General features: G+C 47.4%; 1 protein-coding gene across 1 annotated transcript in view; it reads left to right on the forward strand.

The window, feature by feature from the left end:
- The first annotated feature begins 220 nt into the window (after window positions 1-220).
- The window catches only part of LOC119402042 (uncharacterized), a 48733-nt gene continuing 34356 nt past the window's right edge, over window positions 221-14597 (forward strand). Inside the window, exons 1-3 of the mRNA XM_037669123.1 lie at window positions 221-366; window positions 5339-5406; window positions 13044-13130. Coding sequence (XP_037525051.1) covers window positions 279-366; window positions 5339-5406; window positions 13044-13130 — 243 coding nt within the window. The 5' untranslated portion in view covers window positions 221-278. The remainder of the gene's footprint in view (window positions 367-5338; window positions 5407-13043; window positions 13131-14597) is intronic.

Consider the following 14597-nt stretch of genomic DNA (forward strand, 5'->3'; position numbering starts at 1 on the left):
GTCCTGCACTTGAGGACGCATGATAAAACTTATTTTTGGAAAATGTAGTTGTATACACAAAGGCAAAGGCTCATGAGTGTACAGAGCGCTAACATTTTCGCGCTCGTTCATTTCAACAATAGCAGGTTATTCACAGCTCGTTCGGTCATTGATTCTCTTTTTGTAGCATTGTTCACAGTAAGGTATAAAAAATAATTTATGCACTGCAGTGCATATAGCGGTTATATTGGAGGTGTGCGGTGTATAAGTATTGCATATGGAGCCCTACTAACACACACATGCAATTCGGCATCCTTAAAAAACACGTCCACGTATCAGTCATGAAGTTACTCGGTTTTATTGTAATGATTTTAGCAACAGTAAGAGGTAAGTATAACCTTTGTCATTACAGTATCTAACGCATCAAATATTCATGTTCGTGAATAAAAATTTGCTATGCCAGATACACGTGGCAGCGTGATAAACTTATAGAAAATAATGAAGGTGGCGACTAAACATTTCCTTGGAGCTTCTTGTTGAATGACGTATAAAGAAGCAGTAAATAGCATACTCCTCGTAAAATAACATTTGCATGCTCTACTTTAGCTTTGTAAGAAATACTAATCGAGCATTGGAGGAGAAAATGAATGGCAAGGAGAAATATATTTAAATCATCCGTTCAACCTTCAGCAGAAAAACCTAGTGAAGGAAGCATACAATACGAAGATACTTTATAAATTAGAAGAATTCTCGCGTGAGTGTGTGAAGTCATATACGTGTATATAGCAGACAGCCATTGTAAAATAGTTCCACAGCAGCAGCCGAAGGCTACATATGGTATGGGTCATTCGAAGCGAAACATCCGAGCCATTTAAACGTTTGAAAAAAATCGTGCGGACTCTTGGCATTGAAAACAGTGAATTGTGAGAATAGTTTGGAGAAAAAGAAATTTTTGGTCACGTGGGAGCCTTCCCATTATCGTATAAAGTCGTCTGAGTGATGTTTGTCAGAAGATTAACAACCTTCAATGACCTGAAAATATTTTGTCGCAAAATATACCTTGCCTACAGTAAGTACTGATTGCTGACAGATTCACACATAGCGTAATATTACGACCGAAGAAAATGCAAGCATGGAAAATTTTCGCAAGGTTTCTGGAGGCGTATACGACACAAGAAATTGGCAGATCCCACGCCTTGTGGGAATCGGCTTCATGCGAAGCAATGAGCGAGTAGTTGTCTATGCTGCATTTTATGGCTTACAGCCAAGCGTTACGAGGTGGTTCGACGTGAACATCGCATCTTTACTAGGCATGTCAACTACACTGGCGTTTAAAAAGTAACTTACGGTCTGACGTAACGTCAGCCCTCACTTTCTAGCGCAGACGTCAGTATTATCGAAACGAAGTTAGCTCAAAAGTTAGGAACACACTAACTTTCGTTAGCGTGTTCCTCAGGGATCGAGCAACGCTTGCGTATAGCGTCGTGAATCATAGGAATACTAGTGTAATATTTATTAAGCGGAGAAAACACTGGAACCACAATTGCCGTTAATCCGGCATGACACCTGTATCATAGGAGAACATCTGTAATCTTTATTGCTTCGTTCTCAAATTAGATAGCAACACTGTAAGCACACTAACGTTGCACCCACATTACGCCCGCATAGAGTCTTTTTTCCAAGGCAGTTTCACCATACGCCCGCGACAGGGCCCACGGGCTAGATTTGTCGGTCCCCACGTGGGAATGGCCGGGTGGGCGCGGAGGACGCTCTTCCCCACGTCTGTAATGGACCACAATAAAGTTGTTCTCTATCTCTCTCGTACCACGTGGCGTAGCTCTCTGGTAGAATACCTGATTGCCGCTCAGAATGCTTGGGTTCGATTCCTGCTGGGATCCTGATTTTTATTCTTTGCATTCGTAGGGTGAGCGCTGCCGATGTCCGTTTCTCCTTAGACACGCATTTAAATTGCGGATGTGTGTTCTCGCGGTTCCTGGGAAGAGAGAGCGAATAAACATCTCTATTTTGTTTTCATTCAGGCGTAGTCTTTGGGGTGGTCTCCCCATTCCAGGAAACCATAGCTTTCGCCGCGTCGACAGCCCTCGCTACCAGCTGGCGCTGGTCTTCGAGATTGTGGCTGGCTAAGGCTCGCTCCCAAAGCTCAGACGTGTGGTATGGTTTAGATGCACTTATAGGTAACTGTGTACACCCCCCACCATATGGTATAGCGTGCCCTGTGCTCCACAAAATTGGCACTGTGGGGAGGACATGAAGGGGGTAAAGTGGTAATTTCTAGATGGGTGGGGAAAGCGGTTGGTTTGCAGTGCTCCTAGGATATATTAACTCTCAATCACTTGCTGTTCATACCCGCTTATACCGTGGCCCGGGGTCTACGGGTATGTGCCACACGTGTCTGGCGGAAAGGGTTTGACGCCGTACGTGACAGGATTTTCACGTTTTATTCAGTCATATTTGTCAAACCCTCTTACCCCCCATGCAAATTTTGGTCAACACCAAGCTCAGGAGGTGATCACTACAGCACAAAGACGTAGGCGGCTAGATAGAAAGATAGATAGATAGATAGATAGATAGATAGATAGATAGATAGATAGATAGATAGATAGATAGATAGATAGATAGATAGATAGATAGATAGATAGATAGATAGATAGATAGATAGATAGATAGATAGATAGATAGATAGATAGATAGATAGATAGATAGATAGATAGATAGATAGATAGATAGATAGATAGATAGATAGATAGATAGATAGATAGATAGATAGATAGATAGATAGATAGATAGATAGATAGATAGATAGATAGATAGATAGATAGATAGATAGATAGATAGATAGATAGATAGATAGATAGATAGATAGATACAAACGCCCAAGGTACCTAGGGTTCGCTAAGAAATGCTTCGCGTTTAAAACTGCAGCAATATTATTGAGCTTCCATCGCGTTACACAAACGCCTTTGCTTAATAGGTAAAACAAATTTGGTATTGAAGCGAGAATGATACTCTCAGATTAAATTTTATGACGAGCATAAATCAGCTGAAATTTTTCAAAATTCCAAAGGCTCCACGTGCGCAAAAAACTTTTTTCTGCCCGAAATATTGTAACAATTCACTGTTTTCAGTGTAATAAACCCGGTAGATTTCTGTTTTCAAATACATTTGAGATGGTCGCGAAATAGGTGCGTTGCTTCACGTTGAACGACCCTACGCATAGCTATACGTCCCCAGTGTTTTCTAATATCTTGACATGTATAGTTCGCGCATAATTAATGCGCAAGCATCATACTTACTAGATGATAAAACGAACACCAAGCAAGTACCAACGAATCATGCGCTATCGTATAATAAGAAATAGTTGCACGAAGGTCTATAGTAATTAGGGAGGAAGAAAGACAACGAATGTAAATATTCGGACAGAACGCTGCTATGCGTTCCTTCTTGTTACTAACGGTACAATCACTGCCGTATTTTCTTCACTAAATCTGTGGCCGGTAAATAACGATGGAGCACACACCCGGCAACAAAAAAAACGATATAAATGCCTGATCGGCAAATTGTGTTTATGCAAAGTGAGCAGCCTTGTTTTCGCGTTTTCGGCTGTTTTTGCATCGGGACAGTGGTGGATGTATGGGAGGAACGCTTGCTACTACTGTCAGCATCCCCACATGTAGCAAAGGTAGGTTTCGGTATTCTATTTGCGTACAGTGCAGGAATAGACGAAGGGACAGAGAGAACCGACACAGATAGCGCTCCTCTGGGTCGGTTCTTTGTCCTTTTGTCTCTTCCTGCACTGTACGCAAGTTTAATATGGAATATCAACTAGCCTGTACCGATACATTGAAGGTTTCAGCGCGTTTAAACACACGTTTACATTTCATTCACTGCTGCCAAACCGGAGCACACAGTTCAACCTTCTAACAATGCGGTAGTTCGGGCATGTTAGTCGACAAGCCTGAATGTGAGCAGGTGTGCCTAAGACATCGAAAACTAAAGCCTCACAAGGATGGCTTTTTTAAATTCTTTATCTCCCGTGAGCTATCACGGCTGCGCATCGCAACGTGCAGAGCACTGGCTAGTTGACTAGGGCTAGATGACCAATTCCATTAACAAATACGCAATACAGGAGTTAGTCGACGTATACGTCTCTCTTGAAGATGCGTACGTAACGTAGTTCGTGAATTCGCATCTTAGGACTGCTTCCGCTGACAGTTCCTCCTTACGTTCGGGAGCAGTTAAAGGCGAGGCCACACACAGCGTGTTGACGAACTACGGAGTGAGAAGCCGAGTGAAACAGTCGCCATGTTTATTCAGGACGTCGCCCGTCTGCCTGGTCGAGCATCCCTAAATGAGCCGTGTAGAGTAAACACAGGTATCTAATTCACAGGATATAGAAGCCGGAAAAACTCGCCAACAAGTGTCGATTGATGGATAAAGTTGTCGACAGCCACCCAGTAGGTACTTTAGGTTACTTGCCACCAGTGTCAACGAGTGGAGGGCTATGGACCGTCGACCTCCGTAACCGTCACTAGTACTAACGTGGGGTCGTTGTGCCAGAAGGTACGGCAAATTTTCCGAGAATAGATCGAGAAGTTCGCCGCCACGCCGAGTGAATACACAGCTGCATCGATCATTGAAGTTGCGCCTCGGGGAGTACTGCAACACCTTTCGTGTGCTGAGCTGAACTTTGATAGACGCAAGCACATATACGCTGATGTTGTCGGCCTCAAACAAAATTCTATTACGCAGCAATATCAGAGGTATACAAATAATGGGAATGCCGCAAGGGTCCTGTTAAATATCAAAATTCAAAATTTCGAGGCAGAGGGTGAATGTTGACGGACAAGCTTTTACATCTTTTATATTTGATACATTTTCACGTACTAAGGGTGCTACGACGTTATGACTTGGTGCACGTATCGGAAGCTTCTTGAATGTTGTTGTCGAATATTTTGACCTGAACTACGCCTCCTGCGCGACGCGAATTATGGTACACATTCTATAACCTACGCATGCACAGGCAATAATGCTGGATGGTACAAGGTCACATGCATAAAACTCAATGCACTGCACCCGCAGATGGGCTCACCGTTATTCTACTCCGAGTGTTTGTTTTGAGGGGAATAAATAGGCTCCTCATTAAAGAGCTACGTCGCTGCTATGGCTCCTATGTTCTCCACCATCACTACAGCATGGCACTCTGTTATGCGTAGATTATTCTTAACGTCAGACTAACAGCAGACGCTTTCATGTAGCCGTCAATTTTGGTCGACTGCTGCTGAACTTATAATTTTAGCTTACTGTCGCAATATTCAACGGTTGTCATATTTTGTTGCAGATATCACTGGACAGGAGTGGTATGCGGCTGAGTCTCAGCCATCTGAATATAGCTCCGCTGCTGCAAACGTGAGTCCATATTGCATCTTTTGTTCCACGTCGACGGTTGGTTTTCTTTTGCACTACACTTCCATCAAGTATCGTAGAAACAATATCAAAGAGTAATACACAATTGTTTCATAGTACACAGCCTTGGCTTTCATCCTCAAAACTTTTAAAAGCTATATTGTTATCCCAAAACGCGAGATTTGAACTCAATGCGGTCAAAGGTTCACGATGCTGTATGCCTTGTGTGACGCGGGAGTCAGAAGTGTGGCCTTAGCAATTCCGAAGTAACGTTAGCCAGGACAGTGACATCCTGGGCGAACGCTGTTGCATTCCACATCTACAACATAACTTGCATATCAAAGCGATAGAACTTCTATGACAATGTGTCACTGGGAAAATGCGCATAGCGCATTGTTTCTTGTATTTCTATATATGCACTGCAATTTTTCACATGAATGTGCTGTGGTGCAAAAATATAGGAAAGTGCAACTGTATAATTTTGCAGGATATAGGATGTCTGCAAATGTTTCATTTTTTCTCATTAAACCTCAAAGTAGCAAATTGCTTCCATCAAAAAACAGCTTTGGCGGACAGCACATGACAACTGATTCGTAACAACTTCCGCGAAAAAAAATCTACATTAAACACCATGGCTAGCAAAAACAACTACGGGCAGTTTTTGTCTACAATACGAGCTGAGCTAGTCTTGAATTTATGTGAGTGGATTACTTTGTGGTCGTGACAAAATGACGGTACAGGCGCTCATTGAACGGTACACTTGTGATCTATATTGCACGCACGCGCACAACGTGCGACAGAAGTTACCCGCCAAGTTCGCCACTCACAATGCCAGTCCATCATGGTCAAGAGGCCATTAACACTTGCATTTGTGAGGAATGCAACGCCATTCAAGCACTAGCCCTTTCAGTCTTGGATTTTTTATGTTGGTCGGAGACTCTTTTGTTCATGTTTTCTTAATAGTTAGGATCTCAGAAGACCAAGAACGAAAACTTGAGCAAGTGGTGCAAGTGTTATTGTATTTACAGACATTGCATGAAATTAGGTCATCAGGGCTCAGCGGTTGTGAAATGAGAAAAATGGCATCTTTTTTCCTGCTACTCACTAGAGTACACAAAATGTGAACCACGTCTACTTTTTCAGTGTGATACTTATTGAAACAGCTTCGGTACGTCGACCCCAAGATGGCGCTTACCCGCCTCAGCGTACCCGCCTCGGCGTCATGCACGACTACGGTCAAGCTTGTTCTTCTTTGTGGCTCCCAGCACCACAGGAGTGCCCCACTTGTGGTGTCGATCGCAGTGGGGATCATTGAAGAATTACTACCCTAAGAATTAGCAATTTTGGTTTCATTCCCAATGTGCTAAGGGAACTTTTGTGCGGTGTCGTCAATTGGCGACACCAGGGCCAAGAAGGCTGGGGAGCGAGCCTTGATTGCTTAGGAGAGCACACGCATGCACACCATGCCACCATTTATCCACTGGCGTGCTCCGTTGGTGAACGGCCACTTGTCCAGCGTTTGAAATCATCCTGTGAGTACCTGTACATGTAGGATAGCTCCTGAAACAGCACATAAACCCCAATTAAACGGCATATCCCTGGTAAACTGGTGACGACAAGATCAATAGGCCCAAAATACGTGACACCGGCGTGGTTAAACCGCTGTGCAACTATTTCCCAGAGCGTACAGCCACTTGGTTATGAGATGAAGTACGCTTAATACACAACGTACAAGCGAAATCTTTCATTACACTAGGCACCAAAGCAATCACACGTTCATATTCACAAATTATTACACGTAAAGAAGAACCACAATTAACTGCTGCGCTAAATACCGCCGCCTAGGCATCTCAAAGAGCGAATGCTGCAAATTCCACCTTCGCGTCTGATCGCCGGCGACTGCACCATACTTCACCTATGGACAAAGACAGCGCCATCACGTCACTTCAGGTTGCTTTCGTTCGCCAGGGAGAGAGGGAGGTCACCAGTGCGCATAGTCCTCGCTCTTCCTTCATCCTTCATCGTCTGCTTCTCGCGCTTGACTAGCGGGATGTAAGTTGGCAGAATACATTTCGTCCCAAGCCTTCGAACAGCGGTACAGTTTAAGGGACTGCCCTGCGGCGTCTCATGTCTCGGGTAGGCGCCTGGCACTTCCTACGTTCGCACTTCCTGCGCCTCGCCCGTGAACGCCAGCGTCGCCGACGGCCTATTTAGTCTGTCCAAGCCAGCGAAGACACAGCGAAACGCCAGCGCCGAAAGTTGAGACACTGATCTGCAGAAGAGAGAAGTAGGGGCGAAACGCCAGGGCCGCGAGTTATGGCAAATTATATTGGGAGAACAGGAACACTCAAAAGCACACTGAAAGTGCCCTCTTCAAAGCCGACGTGTTTCAGTGGTCGAACACGAGTAGGAGCGCTGTCATCCCGTGGTAGAGGGAGAGCGCTGTTGAGGCGCAGAGCGCAGCCAGGTGCAGTTTGTAGTGCTCTCGCCTGAAAAGCGGAGTAGGCGCTTTATGATGAGAACCACGTGGCTTTTAAACGTCACATTCACCGTATTTGTTTTAATTTTGCTTCAGCCGGCGAGCGCGGCGGCAATGATAGCAACCATTCAATTATTCGGGGCTGCGCACGCTCCATGGCTGCCCTTAGCTACGTGCAAGCGTAGGCCGCGTTGCGGGCTCAATCTTGTACTCAGGAGACGCATTCTGAAGTCGATTCAACGCGATTGATTGATTGAATCCGCGTATATCCACATTAACGGACCCCACCTGGACCAATTTGATCGGAAGTCCCGCTATCAACGTCGTCCTTCAAACGTGTGTTGCTTTCATAGCCAACGCTACCTGGTATATATTGTCACGGGGTCGTCACGTCGACGAAGGCAGAAGTCGGCTTGTCGAAGAGGAAACTCTTTATTTTGCCGAACTTGCGGCCGGGAAAGGAGAGTCAAACTACAGCAATACACACTGCACACTGATAGCGGTGAAAGAGCGTCAGCCGTCGATAAAACTGACAAGCGGTAAAGAGTGTCGTCTTTTATACTTTTGCTATAGACGGGTTCAGTGTTATCGCTTGTGGCCACGTATTCTCTCGAAGGCGCTAGACCATTCGTGCGCGCAATCTTAATGGAATGATCTAAAACAATTGTGAAGCTTTCGAAATATCGCGACGCGATCTGCGCGGAGCGTTGCAAGCAGTCATTGCGGGTGAAGCCTGAATACATCAAAATACCGAGCGTGCCAATGCCCCCCTCTGAAAAAGCATCGCCCCGGTGCTGAAAACAGAATATGAAATTGAAAACATGCATGATATACAAAATAAGTATAATAAAGCAACCAAAAAATAGCGTCCACAGGTTTTCTTAGCTCGCATAGAAAGGCTTCTGACGCACCACATGCACCTCGGCACGTGCCCGGCGCCGCTGAGAGTTCGTAATGACGTCGGGGATAACCTCGTCGTCAAGTTCGCCGAGACGTCGAAGTACCCTGCATAATCCGAAGTACCGTAGAAGCTTCTCGCTGAGTCCGCGTCGGCGTATTGGCGCCCAGACGTAGACACGCTCGCCAGGCTGGTATCCTACGAGGCGTCGTCGAAGGTTGTAACGACGCTGTCAGTCTTTTGCTGGCTCTGGATGCGCAGACGGGCGAGTGGTCACGCTTCTTCAGCACGCTCAGGTTAGACGGTGACGTCCAAGTTTTCTTCGTCGAAAACGTTGGGTAACAAGGCGTCGAACGTCGTTGCCGGGCTCCTTCCATAGACCAAAATATACGGTGTCAATTGCGTCGTTTCCCATTGGCCGTGTTGCATGGAAAGGTCACGCAGGATAGGATGGTATCCCGGGTCTTCTGTTCGACGTCGACGTACATGGCCTGCATAGCGGTGATGGTCTTCTCTAGACGCTCAGTGACACCATTTGCCTGTGCGTGATAGGCGGTGGTCCGGCAATGACTTGTCTGGCTGTATCTGAGAACCGCCAGAGTTCGGTCCGCAGTAAACGTGGTACCTCTGCCCGTGATGAGGACCTCTGGAGCGCCATGACGCAGGACGATGTTCTGAACGAAGAACTTGGCTACCTCGGCGGTACTGCCTTTTTGCAGGGCCCGTCTTTCGGGAGGGGTAGTCGGCAGCTTCGATGATCCACTTGTTTCCGCAAGACGACGTTGGGAACGGTCCCACTAGGTCCATCCTGGTCTGCTTGAACGGTAGCCGAGGTGGCTCGATCGGTTGAAGAAAGCCATGCCTGCTGGTCTTGTTGGCGGTGTCTTTCGTCCCTTATAGTCCCTTACATGTCCTTACGCATCGAGTGACGTCGGCGGCAAGTCACGGCCAGTAGTACTTTTTCTGCATTGTTGCCAGCGTGCAGAAGACACCGAGCTGTCCTGCCGTCAGGTCGTCGTGCAGGGCCTGAAGGACTTATGGACGAAATTCTCAAGGCAGAACGAGAACGTATTTGGTCCAAGTGGTGTGAAGTTCTTTTAGGCAACGCCGTATCGTAAGAAAAATGACGCCTCACTGCTTGCTTGAATACCTTCGGAACAACGGGAATTTGCCATCGGGGTATTCCATAAGGCCACTGAGTTCCGGGAAGGCTCGCTGTCGTTCAGCGAAGTCGTTGGCAGTTATAGTTCCCAAGAAGCAGTCATCACCCCGGTTGTTTTGCGGCGATAGGTTAAAGGGGGCACGAGACAAGCATTCAGAGTCAGAGTGTTTTCTTCCGGCTTGTAACCCACAGTAATGTCTAATTCTTGAAGTCTTATGATCCATCGTGCGAGACGACCTGAAGCGTCCTGCCGTAGACGTAGGGTCGTAACTTTGACGTCGCCCAGATGGTGGGAAGGCACTCCTTTTCTGTGTTGGAATAATTGGCTTCTTCCTTGCGTAGCTATCGGCTAGCATAACACATAACCCTTTCCTGTCGGTCAGTCCTTTGCATAAGGACGGCGACGAACCCTATGCTGCTTGCGTCGGTATGTATTTCCGTATCAATGTATTTGTCTAAATGCGCAAGTATCGGAGGCGTCTGCAGGCGTCGTTTGAGTTCTTGAAATGCTTGATGTTGGGCCGTTTCCCACCTGATTCCGACGTCCGTCTTTGCCAATTGCGTCAGGGGCTCACCGATCCGTGAAAACTCTTTCACGAAGCGTCTGCAATACGCGCATAAGCGAAGAAATCGCCGTGTGGTCTCCTTGCAGGTGGGCGGCGGGAAGGCAGTGATGACAGCTGTTATCGCGGGTCGGGGCGAACTCCACTCTTGCTAACGACATGGCTCAAGAACAGGAGTTCCTCGTACGCGAAGTGACACATTTCTGCCTTAAGGGTGAGTCCGGAGGTCTTGATTGCTTGAAGTACAGCATCAAGTCGCCGGAGGTGGAAGTTTGACGCAAACACAAGAACATCAGCCAAGTAAACAAGGCACGTCTGCCACTTTATTCTAGCCAGCACGGTGTCCATACCAAGCTGGATCATCGCAGGCGCCGAGCAAACACCAAAGGGCATGGCCTTGAACTCAAAGAGGCCGTCTGGTGTTATAAAGGCAGTCTTCGCTCGGTCTCTCTCATCGACATCGATTTGCCAGTAGCCGGTCTTGAGGTCCATCGACGAAAATTACTTCGCGCTGTGGAGTGGATCCAGGGCGTCGTCTATACGTGGGAGAGAATACGGGTCCTTCTTCGTGGTTTTGTTCAGGCGACGATAATCGACGCAGAAGTGCAGGGTACTGTCCTTCTGTAACACCACGCGTGACGCCCACGGACTCTTGGATGGCTGGAAGATGTCGTCGCGTGGGATTTCGTTGACTTGTTTCTTTACTGCCTCACATTCTCGCGTCGGATCTCTGTACGGGCTCTGACGCAGTAGCCTGTCAGCTTGCTCTGTTAGGATCTTTGTTTTACGACTGGGCTCCGCCGAATTCTTGACAATGAAAAAAAGCAGACATTGTAATGTTGGAGCAGGGTTTTGAGCTGTCTGCTTACGCATCGAAAGGCTCGGATTGACTTGGAAAGCTGGTTTAGGGGCCCGATTTGTCAGAATGGGTTCGGTAGAATCGGCGAGGGCGAAAGCACTGGTGGCTTGCACAATTTCTTGAATGTGGGTGACCGTCGTGCCTTGGTTCACATGGTTGTACTCGTTGCGGAAATTCTTGAGCACCACTATCGCTTTCCCTCAACGCAGCTCGGCTATTCCTCTTGCGACGCAAATCTCGCGATTCATCAACAAGTAATAGTCTCCTTCAACGACGCCTTCCAGCTAGGTTTGTTGATTTTTGAGTGCAGACAGAAATGATGACGGACGTGTGAGGGGGGCCGTGACATGGTCTTTCAGCATATTCAAGGCATGCTTTCGTGGCGGCGTGTGCGGTGGTAGTGCTTTTTCTGTGGATCGGGATATTAAGTAGGATTTTAGGTCGATGACTCGACCATGAAGGCCTAAGAAGTCCATACCAGTGATGATATACCTCGAGCAAAGCTGTAGCACTACGAAAGTAGCGGGATAAATTCGGCTGTTAATAGAGAATGCCGCTGTGCATATGCCAGCCGGCCTTACCGTGTGACCTCCAGATGCACGGATTTCGGGGTCTTCCCAGGCGGCCTTGACTTACTTCAACTTCGTGGCGTACGGTCCACGGTTGACAGAATAGTCGGCTCCGGTGTCGACGAGAGCTGTGGCGCTGTGAGCGTCGATAAGAACGTCTAGGTCGATAGTTCGTTGCCATGCGTTGCGGGTATGTCGTCGCGTCGGATCATGGGTACATCCGTTTTTTTTTCCGCTGCTTCCGCGTTGTTTCGACGTTTCGACGTCAGGGCCTCGTTCGACTTGCGGCGAGTTTCGACGTCAGGGCCTCGTTCGACTTGCGGCGTGTTTTGCCGCAAGTTGCCGTCGGCGGTGGAGAATCTTCGAAATTTCTTTGTAGAGCAACAGCACCTCCATCGGTTGCTGCCCTTAGTTTTCCGGATATGGGCTTGCGGAACGGCCACGAGTAGGGCCGGTATACTAGCGGCGCAGCGGTGACATGTGGCGGCCTGGCGATGGCGACTGGCAAGGTTCTCGGGATGTCCACTGCGCTCCTGCGAGGTAGTGAGTGATGTCGTGAGGTTGTTCACCCCATCGTGGACACCGCGCGTTGATGTCTAAACCGCATAGCCCCATCTGTCGGTACTGGCAGCGGCGGTGGGTGTGCCCGGCTTCCCTGCAGTGGTTGAAGATTGGGTGGTTGTCTGGGGCGCGCCAAACGTCGGTTTTCGTTGGGCGTAGCACTGTCCCACCAGCGGGAGGTATGACGTCGGTGACAGCGGAGGTGGTGTCTGGCTGCGGAAGTGCTGCAGCGGTGGGGCGTCTTGGCGTGGGCGCAGAGGGGGGGGGGGGGCGTTTCGTAGGGCTGCAGTAGCATAGCTCATGGGTTCCAGCTGCGAGTGTGGCGGTTAAAGGTTACCACCCAATGACTGCTGGATTTCCTCTCGTGTATTTCAGCAAAATGGGCGCTGAGAAGGTGTATACGAGGGCGTAAATTCGAAAAGCGCGCTTTAAGACCCTTAAAGGTTTATTGTGTATTTTGTTCTCTATGTTAAGTGAGAGAAAATGTGAAATATTGCTTTTTAAATATCCCAATCTTTTGTTGATATCAGTTCTAATCTCTCCTTTTAGAGAGGGCTAAAGACCTTCTGTTACTACATTCGCCGGGTTGGATGGCAACTACAATACGCCTATTACCCGGACGGCACGCCTTGTTTGGTGAGTAGACCTCTGATGGTACACAGACATACAAATATACCCTATAGATAAACGTTCGACGATTACTGGGTGAATATAAATATAGCAGGTGTTTCAAGAAATGTGTCCGAAATCCTCAAAAATAAGGAAAATGCGGTATTTGCTCGCTGGCTGCACAAATGCTTTTTCTGTAGCGGCTGGCATCTAAGATGGTTAAAGACATCATTTGGGACACTCATTAGGAAAGTTCAATTAATAAAATTTTTGGTTAGCAGGGTTAGCCGGTTATGTCAAAAGGGAGAATTGAAGTTCTTAATACCAAAAAAAAAAAGATCGCAGCTTCGAGGTATCCGCCTCGTGCATCGGTATGGTGGCACCACCGCTCGGCTCAGGTGGTTGCACCCTCTCCCAACCCCCCCATAGGATCCCATGCATGTTGAATGAAGATTGGGATACCGTTACGCAAAAACAAACTAGCGCCATCTCTCGACAATACGCCACACCGACGCTGCAACGCCTCCTCTTCCTGCCACCGACTGGCCATGCTCCAAGTTAACTCCTCTCTCCACTTTCTTTTATTTCTTTCGGTGGCCGTGAGAGCGCGCGCTGTGCACTGTGTAGTAGACAGCGCACCCGACAAGGCGGGCTGGGCTCGTCGCCTTCGTCGCGTCTTCCTTGGACGTTGCAACGTTAACATTGTGTAAGGCGGTGGCCACACGTCGGACGATGAACCCTGATTTCGTTCAGCTGCCTTCTCATCAACGGCAATGTTTCAGACGCCTCAGTTGTGTACTTTTGTCCGTTGGTTGCTGGACAAGATGGCTTTCTGCAAGACCGCGTTTTTCCAAGTCAGCTGTGTGTGTAGTTCTCGGCGTCGCAGCAGTTTGATGACGTGAGGACGTCAACTGGTGCTACATCGTGGGAACCGCTGAAGTGACTGCAAGCTTGACGACATTGTGCCAGAATATTCTAGCGTATTGTACGCGCACGATTGTGCTACACTTAAAATACCGCGCTTGGCCTCGCGCGTCAAACTGGTACGCCTGTGTGCAACAAGTGTGTTGTTAAGGTTGTTGCGTCGGCTAATAATGAATTACAATTGGAATACCGTTCTTGCAAAGTTAAGTGAAGCTTTAAGTAGTTGCACTTCTATATGCTCGCTACTCCACGAACATTACTTCTATAATCGCATTTTATGTTGAGTTGCACGTACCAAAGGAGAATCTAGCATACGAGATACATTACACGCGTGCGTATTTCTTATATAAATCTGAATAATGCCACGCGTGCGCATTTCCTATATAAGTCTGAGTAATGCCATGCTCAATTTAAAGCGCATGTGTTAGAGGATTGTGGCTTCAGTGGTCAAAGTGATTAGGTATTCAGAAATATGTGATTGCAATGCAGTTAGAACTTTCTCATATGTTAACACGGTCTGTGAACAAAACAAAACGCTGTGTGAATGTTTGTTGGTCATTTGCTAAAGTA

Source organism: Rhipicephalus sanguineus, chromosome 8 (genome assembly GCF_013339695.2).
Source record: "Rhipicephalus sanguineus isolate Rsan-2018 chromosome 8, BIME_Rsan_1.4, whole genome shotgun sequence".
In the NCBI taxonomy this organism is placed as follows: Eukaryota; Metazoa; Arthropoda; class Arachnida; order Ixodida; family Ixodidae; genus Rhipicephalus; species Rhipicephalus sanguineus.